This window comes from Orbicella franksi, chromosome 15, assembly GCF_964199315.1.
Source record: "Orbicella franksi chromosome 15, jaOrbFran1.1, whole genome shotgun sequence".
NCBI classification, from domain to species: Eukaryota; Metazoa; Cnidaria; class Anthozoa; order Scleractinia; family Merulinidae; genus Orbicella; species Orbicella franksi.
Window position 1 is genome coordinate 14246513 of NC_138159.1, and position 8844 is coordinate 14255356.

Consider the following 8844-nt stretch of genomic DNA (forward strand, 5'->3'; position numbering starts at 1 on the left):
TATCACTGTTTCGTCAAGTCACACAAATGTGATGCTACTTGCCACCTTTAGCCGGTTCCCGTAGATATAGGCCCCTGTAAAAGAATCGTAAATAGTTAAGGACGTCCGCTCCCATTGCTTCTGCGCATCCTGACTGTACACGTAATTAATGTTGCAACGTCACGACACGTAATGCATTACGATATACAACCAGATTTAGCGCTAGGTACCGGTAACGCTAAGCTCACCTGCATTTTACTTTCTTTAAGATGGCTCCCTATAGTTTTGCGATCGCACGCGCGCTGAGGATGATGGAAAACGGCAGTGCTTTTTGATATTTTACGACGTCAACATGAGCACAAAAAGCAAAACTGACGGTGAATTTTCTCACGTTTCATTCTTTGAAATTCCTTAAAATTTGGCAGACTATTAGTCGGAGCTCGTTTTTTAGGGAAATCTATAAGACCAGTTTTTTCGCAGCGGTAAAAGACATACATTTACAAAAATCGAAAAAAACTGCCCTTACAAATCCTACTTTTCCGTGATTAAAATTCGTATCCTGCAGGATGCAACGTGCTGTGAAAATTTTGGAAGATTTCACGGAAGGAAATTCAAGAAAATAATAATAAAAAAAAGAACAAAGCCTTAAAAAATGATAAACACATTTGTTTGGGCAAGTATAATCCAAGACTAAAACCCAAAATTTTAACAAAGATGATAGCAAAACGCCATTTAGTCATTGCTTATTACATGCAATAATCTTGGGATCAGTGGCTATAAAAACGAATGAAAAAACAGCATTCAAACATAACACTTGCACATGCAACTCCAGAGATTATTATAACCTATGGAGCCAACATAAATGGTCTGTGACACCGTCTTTTTTTTCATAGAAAATTTCCTTGGCAGATTTCCTCCATCTTTAGAGAAACAGAAAAAACTCTGTACGAGAAAAGTTATACATATTTCTTCTTAAAATTTCTGCTCTCGTGCGACAGACGTTTTCTTCGAATGTGGACGGGCAGGGCTAATATGTGTTCTTTCTAAAGAGTCATTTGTACCTCAATGAACGACAACAGCAGCACATGCGGTCCAGTTGCCTAAGGGACGACAAGTGACAAGTGATGGGGGGGGGGGGTGGTGTGGGGAAGAAACCAAAAAAACAACATTAATGCAGTGGAGAGTGACTGAAAAAAAAAAAATCGTGCAAAGAAGAAGTGAAAAAAAAAAAAAAAAAAAAAAAAATCCTGCAGAAGGAATTGCACTCTCGGGCGGGTGTCTGGATAAACGAATAGCGAATAGTCCCGAATAGGAAATGGTACGAATAGCGCAAATAGTGCGAATAGTGGCGAAAAGTCATGAACAGTGACGAGTGGTGGCCAATAGTGGCGAATAGTGGCAAATAGGGGTGGGAGGGAGAGGAATAGCGACGAATGACAGTAGTTTGGTACCCAGTACTCAGTAGTTAACCTCGCATCAACGTGGGATGGGATTTTGCTGCTAAAAAGCTATTCGCGACTATTCGCTAGTCGCTATTCGGGTTTTCCAGATACCCCTGTCGGGCGTACAAGCTGTACCCGCCTACATGCCAAGTTGGCAGCCACTTTATACTGCAGTTTTGATTTATTTGTTGTCCTGGTGGAATCCTCACTTGCCTAGTTTTCTCTACAATTAGGAAAACGGACATTTTTCCCTTTCAAGGCTGACACATTTTGTGCGTAGCAACTTCATCATGCACACTGGTAACCAAACACCCTCGCAGAAAAAAACACTTATAGCTAGCCATGGCTTAAAGTGATTTAAAAGAAGCATGTGCCACCAACAGCCATTCTGCTAGATTTGGTTGCATTTAAGCAACCACATACCGTGTTTTGAAAACTTCGGAATATAGGAGTGACTTCACAACTCACATGTACGTATGAATGACGATTGTGGACACAGATGTGCACACCCATGGCGAACTATTAGTAACACTTCTCCTAAGATGGCCGCGAAGATCAACGTTGGACAAACGTCGTAATCAAAGACAATCATAGAGGTGTTAACACAACTGATGCGGTTAGTATGAGCAGTTTCAATATATTTTAGGTTCTTAGCAAAGTAAACTACGCATTACCATTCAATTCAAATCGATACATTAAATTTATCGGCTCAAAATCGTGGAAAATGAGGAAGGAAGGAAGGTGTGAGTGAGTGAGTGAGTGACTGACTGACTGACTGAGTGACTCATTCCCCTTTTGATCTCCCATCAACAAATTTCTATTTTTATCGTGTTAAGCAAAGAAATTTAGCGAGAAAAGAGGTAAGAAAAACCATTGAATTGACAATTATATTTATATTGAGTTCACTCTTCCAATAGTCAGTACCCTATGATATAAAAGAAAGTCCATAAAAGCTGTCTTAGACAACAAGTTTATTCTCTTACTTGTATTTGTCTACAAATCAACTGAAAAAAGTCTATCCTTATGTAAAATCCCGCAAGAAAAATGGAAAGCTGTTTTTCACAAAATTTAACTTTGTATCTATAGTCATTAACAAATTCTAAAACATATCCTTGAATTGAAGTATCGAATAATAATTTCGAGTAAATGCTTTTCAATAAAAAACAAACGACTAAACAAAAATAGAAACAAAAGAAACAAACAAAAAACTACCGCTTTTATTCTACTTGTTGTCGTCTTAATTTTTCGTTAAACCTTTACTTGGACTCCCTTGGCAGCCCAGAATGAGCCTCCGCATGCTCATGAAGTTTAACGATGTTGTAATCTCTGTCGTGGCTCAAAATCTCAATGCGATGATCCACAAAGTGATAATCTGGCAGTTGGACAACCTTCTTAGCTCTGTAAAGTTGAAAAAACGGACTCGGATCAGTGACATTAGGAAGAGTGAATCAGCATGCAACAGCACAACACTCATATTTTACTAATAAAAGATCCTTGCTCTAATCGTTGCCAGCTTCTGAAGTTGACTAACCTGTCAAAACACAACTATCTTAATACCTCCTACGTAAAGTTATTGGTCTTGCCTTGTGATCTAGACAGTTTTGCAGTCGTGTTCACTCGTAATTGAACAGTTGCGTCGGTCTGGAGCTAAGGTCACTAATTCCACTCTAACAGTGACCGCTAAGAATGATTCATTTCTTTAAGAATTTTTTTTCTTTACTCCATATTCTAAATCATAAAGGCACTTAAACGCATAAGAAACTTACTTGTAAGTAGTTTTGAAGTCACACCGGTAATGGCCACCTCCTTCAAGCAACAGAGCCATGTTAACATCACCCTTCAGCACTCCATCACGCACATACATTTTCTCAGTGGAGGGCTCCCATTTCTTCGTGGTCTTCTGCAAAACTGGACCTTTGGCGGGAAAGTTTACTCCATCAAATCGAATTTTATAGACAAAACAGTTGCCTTCCATCCTGACGAAAGAGAGGTGAGACATAGTGTTACCGGGCAAATATACGATAAACAAGGATATTTAACGGTTAGTTGGCAATGTGATTTAATAGACACTTGTACATTATGTTATAAGAGCGCCATCACGTGGGACAATAATCCTCTTTTTTTAAAATTTTCTTTATCTTTTTTTCATAGCCGCTTTGGAAAAGAGGTCTAAACGTTCAATACAAAACAGTTTTTAATGACAATTTCCATAGTCTTAACAAACTTACAAGAAAGGAGTAAGAAAATTATAACTGTACTACTAGATGCAAGAATAAAACTCCAACAAAATGATGATTAAAGAATAAGAGGGGCACAAATCAAAGTGATGTGATTAGAACTAAACAAATTTTGTCAACCCCAGAGTCACTAATTTCCCCTAGGATGCATCAGCTTCACATCTTACTAACGTTATGTCGTTCGTGGCGATGCAAATGCCCCCGTCTTCGTAAGTCATGCTTCGTTCCCATGAATAGCCTTCGGGAAACGACTGTTTGAAATAATCTGCTATATCTCTTGGGTATTTGGCGAATACCCTGTTGCCGTAATCGAATACTGTTGTCAAGATATCGTAGGCGAAGGGCAGAGGTTCGCCTTCTTTGACTGTAAGGTCCATAGTCTGTTTTCCCCTAAAACATAAACAAGAAACCAAAGAAGTGACAAAAGGTATTGTTCAGATGCGCAAAGGCCTAATAATTAATGACGTCCGAAACCTATTTGATTTAATCGATATAAGGAACTCTAACATTTCTAAAATTCAAAGATAAAATATTCTTAGTGTTATAACATCCTAAGTTCTTCATCTGAATGAACGAGTTGCTTGGTCTTTTAAATAATGTTCACTTTGTCAGTGCTTACTTACAAAAATGACACCTCAATGACATCTTGTTGCAGCAGGATCCAAAGTATGAGTGGTAGAGAAAGGACAATTGAATAAAAAATACTTAGTTCTCTAATCACGTCATAGAGGGTGTGTCCTCCAATCTGGCTTAAGCCCTTACTTGACTGAACGAAAACGTTTGTGTTCGGTAAATTTTGCCTGGCTTAGAAACTTTCATCAGGAGCCTGTACGAATTGACTTATTTATATAGGCGCACGGACCGGGGGGACGCAGCCTCCCCTCCTTCCCCCAGCTGGAGAAATTTTTGAAACTTTTCGGTGAAAGCGCTGACGATTCGGGCAAAATTAAAGTACGTGGGAGAAAACATTCCAAAAGCTAGAAGCCCAGGCCCGAGTTGCTCAAAAGGTGGATAACACTATCCACAGGATAAATCACTTTCTAGCGGATAGCGTGGTTTGTTTTGTTAACACTTATTCACCGGAAAGCGATTTATCCGGTGAATAGCGTTATCCACCTTTCAAACAACTGGGGTTTGCCTTCTATATATAGACTAAAATGAATTTCTCTGACGTTTGCGTTGTCAAAACGGAGTTAAGATCAAATGATGTAGGGATCTAGTTATTCTGTTTTGGAAATTAAAGCCATGTATCGTTTAACTGTGTATCGCGGAAATCCACGAAATAGATTTTAATTATTTCCATCAATAAAACAATGACAAAAGAATCAGAGCAAACGAAGACAAAGACCTTTGGTGGTGGCTCTGAATAAAGCCGTGTTGAATGGCTCCAAAAAGAGCCGTTTTAAAATTTTCTTGAACTTTTCGAACGAGAAAGAATTAACTGTTTCTTTCATAAGTTTCTGATTTTACTAGGCTAAATCATTTTGGAATGATAACATGTTCATAAGACGTGAGAATTGTGAAGGCTTTTGCTTTTTCTGCCCGATTCGAGTGCGTTCGAACAACACTCGCGCTTTCGGCCGGGCATTCTGTAATTTTTTTCGGCCAATAAGCCCAAGTCCGAAGATACCCGTATGCCTATGCTTATTTAACAGAAGAAGTTAAAACGAAACTTTTAGCCCTATAATTCTTGTGCAAATATAAGCTATCGATTTCTAGGCCAGAGTAAAAAACAAATGTTTAAAAGCCTTGGTTTTGCAATGACTCTCTTAATCTAAGAACTGTTCGAAGCAATGCGACCGTTGATATGAAGACAGTTGTTAAACAGTTCAACTTTTACTGACTTACTCGAAGGGCTTGCCTTTTCCTTCTCCTTCAATCGTGAACTTGTGCCCGTTTACAGCGCCTTCCATACGCAGCTTGATCTCCATGTCTGGTTTAATCACACTCTGTGGAATGAAATTGTGGTAAATCTGAGATCTGCGAATCTTGGAATCTGAAGCAAAACCTTTTCTACGTACAACACTCACCATGATGGTAGACGTCAAAGCACGTTTTCAGCCTTATACAGCTCGATGTTCTCGATCTACTCTCTACCTAATCACTGGAATAAATGGGACCTCAGCTCTAAGAGATGCTGCTATAAATCTGAATGTCACACCCAAACTCTACTTGAACCAATCCGATAACAGAAACCTTTTGTACCAAAGCTGATTTGATGTCCATCATAAACCTCATGTCGTTAGGGTCAATTTGTCAGGGGTTTTTTCAAGCTTAAGCCGCAGTGACTTCTACTTTAAATACAGTTGCACGCACAAAACAATTCTTCATTGGTGCGACAGATTATTAAATTCCGATTTGTAAACACACAATAACACCAGACGACTCTTACACGGCTTCAATATGAGACGGAGAAAAATAGGAAACAGGAGGACTTAAAAATAGTTTTGAGTTTAAAATTGAAAAATGGTATCATCAAAAATGTGTAAGGGCTGTTTAACAGATCAAAACAAAGGTCATTATTAACAATGAGACTTAATTAATAACTGTAAAGAAAATGCATAGCAATAATATGCTGCCCCTGAAAGGACTCCCACTTTGGCTTAATTTACAACGCTTAATTGGCTTGTTGTCGATCATACATGACCGTATCGCGGACTAAATTTAAAAGTACGTACGCTTTGGCTTAAGGTAGCTTAGTGGGTTTGTTATAGATCATATATGAAATTACCTTGTAAAATAGATGTCGGCGATTTTTGTTTTCGGTACACAGAAGAGAAATTAGCAGAAATTTGATCAAAAGTTGATCAAACAAAAAAGAATTAATTTTGGACTTGCAACGAATCGATCAAGCATTAGCCGGTTTCACTGAAGTCGAAGCCCCCGTGGGTTCTCTCAGGTTTCTCAGTAAGCCGACATCAGTCGACATTTCTCATCACCTGACTTTGATTTTCATGGCAAACGTTCGCACTTCGCGAATGTTAGTTTACTTTCTATAATCATGTTTGTCATCAGTTCTGAAGTAAAATTATCGCACGGTGATTGTGTTTCTCACCAAATTTGTTTCAAGCCGAACAAAAGGCTTTAAAGGCACCGTCGTCTCGCCTTAGAGCAGGACGACAAAGCTGACAGATTTTATTTTATTTTTTTTTAATTTATACGCTTTAATCTGAAGAAAAACATTCATTAATCTTAATTTGATATTGCTTTTCAAAGAGCTTATCCAGGCCAAAATATACATTATGCTATCAAACTATGAGCATGGACAACGAAGGAGGTTATAACGACGGCTCTTCTTACTTTGGGATGTTAACACGCGTTGCCGCAGAATCCACTCAACTTCAATGGCTCGCAAATTTAAAGATAGGTTGCACGTCCAGGTACAAATAAAGTTGGATCAGCACAATATAATTCCTGTTCAAACTTCCCATGATTGACACTTCGTGGTTATTAAATACCGTAATATGGTGTTTCCAAGCGCCTACACGATTACCAAAATTGACAGACTTTGTTGAGATATTTGGATGAGCCAGACCACTTTTATCAACTCAGTGCATACGGTACCTTATAAGCATATTTGATAATGGAATGGAAGAGCTTGAAAACGCAGGAATTCCGAAGAAGTTCAACAATATATTCAGCGTATAAGCTATGCTAATACACGTTTGTTTACCTTGTAATCATATCCGTCATCAGTTCTGAAGTGAAATTAACGCACGGAGATTGTGCTTCTCACCGAATTTGTTTCAAGCCGAACAAAAGGCTTTAAAGGCACCGTCGTCTCGCCTTAGAGCAGGACGACAAAGCTGACAGATTTTTTTTAAAATTTATACGCTTTAATCTGAAGAAAAACATTAATCAATTTTAATTCGATATTGCTTTTGAAAGAGTTTATCCAGGCCAAAATATTACATTTTGCTATCAAACTATGAGCATGGACGACGGAGGAAGTTATAACGACGCTTCTTCTTACTTTAGGATGCTAACACTCGTTGAGGGAGAATCCACTCAACTACCGTGGAACGCAAATTTTCATTCAAGTTGCGCGTCCAAGTACGAGTAAAGTTGGATGAGCACAATATAATTCCTGTTCAAACCGCCCATGATTGACATTTCGTGGTTATCAAATACCGTAGTATGGTGTTTCCAAGCGCCTACACGATCACCAAAATTGACAGAACTTGTTGAGATATTTAGGTGAGCCATACCACTTTTATCAACTCAGTGCATACGGTACCTTTACAAATTAAAATGAGACCTGAACAGTTTGTTGACATTCTCTCTTTAATTCTATATTTCATTTAATTCAGTTTTCTTTTAGGACTCGTTACACCCCTCCAACTGAAACACATGAAGTATGAAACTTAAGGGTTGCCGCGTACCAAAGTCGATCAGTGCCGCTTGCGCTTGTACTGAAAACAATGTTTGTGAGTTTGCATGGTATTGGCCTAGTCAGTAGTGCGAGTGATATCCGCTATCTTGCTTTTGTCAGAAAAGTTCTGTTTCAGACGCCTCAATATACACTTGTAGAATGTGACAGTTATGTATATGTGACACTCCAAGTGCTGACCATTCTAGAAGCACGTGAACGGGCGTTAATTGTCCTTCTACAAGTTTTTTTTAAAAACATATGAGATAAATACCAGTCAAGAAAGGCCATTGCAAAAGATTTCCTGCTTATACTTTGGATTACGGCTATTTTGTGTTGTCTTCGAGAACATTTTCAATGAGAAATGAAAACGTCCCGGACCCAAAGCACAATTAACATTCCAGAAATACTTGCATGTAGTGTTCACTTTTTGCACCGAGAAATCAAGGGTGAATGAAATCATCGTGTTTTCTCTGGGCTACACATGAAGCAATAATGATAAATAATGATATAAAATTGTAAGATTTCTCAACAAAGATTTCGAGATGGACTCCTTATCGGATTATTAAGTTAGTAAGACTGAAACATCTTAACTTTTAATTTTACTCACAACTAACGATTTCCACAAAGATGGACATTCGCTGTACAAAGCAGTCACGTTTAAGCTAACCCATAGTCATCATGTAAACATTGGTTCAAGTCTACCGTACTAGCTGCCAATGAAAATTTTTCCAAACTACTTTGCCATTTAGCTTCCACTTACTTATTTTGTTGCCCTTAATACTGTTTTGGAAGAGCGACGAATTGATCAATTGAA

At 38.4% G+C, this 8844-nt stretch overlaps 1 protein-coding gene across 2 annotated transcripts; it reads right to left on the reverse strand.

Moving 5' to 3' along the window:
• Window positions 1–1127: 1127 nt before the first annotated feature.
• LOC145469990 (GFP-like fluorescent chromoprotein cFP484) lies at window positions 1128–6783 on the reverse strand. 2 transcript variants are annotated; one of them, XM_081453819.1, is made up of 5 exons: window positions 5689–6783; window positions 5507–5607; window positions 3830–4048; window positions 3188–3397; window positions 1128–2819 (listed from the first exon to the last, which is right to left on the reverse strand). In XM_081453819.1, exons 1-5 carry the CDS (start codon window positions 5689–5691, stop codon window positions 2678–2680), a joined length of 675 nt encoding a protein of 224 aa, XP_081309945.1. In that variant the 5' UTR covers window positions 5692–6783; the 3' UTR covers window positions 1128–2677. The 2 variants fall into 2 exon arrangements, with proteins under 2 accessions (XP_081309945.1, XP_081309944.1); XM_081453818.1 differs by having other exon boundaries at window positions 5507–6783.
• Between the last annotated feature and the right edge of the window lie 2061 nt (window positions 6784–8844).

What these genes read in the sequence shown, in the direction of transcription:
- LOC145469990 (XM_081453818.1), bottom strand. Translation starts at nt 5,691, where the DNA reads ATGGTGAGTGTTGTACGTAGAAAAGGTTTTGCTTCAGATTCCAAGATT. An exon ending in GGAAAAGGCAAGCCCTTCGA is followed by an intron (nt 4,049 to 5,506) that starts GTAAGTCAGTAA and finishes TTTATGTTTTAG; the next exon opens with GGGAAAACAGACTATGGACC. An exon ending in ATCGCCACGAACGACATAAC is followed by an intron (nt 3,398 to 3,829) that starts GTTAGTAAGATG and finishes CTCTTTCGTCAG; the next exon opens with GATGGAAGGCAACTGTTTTG.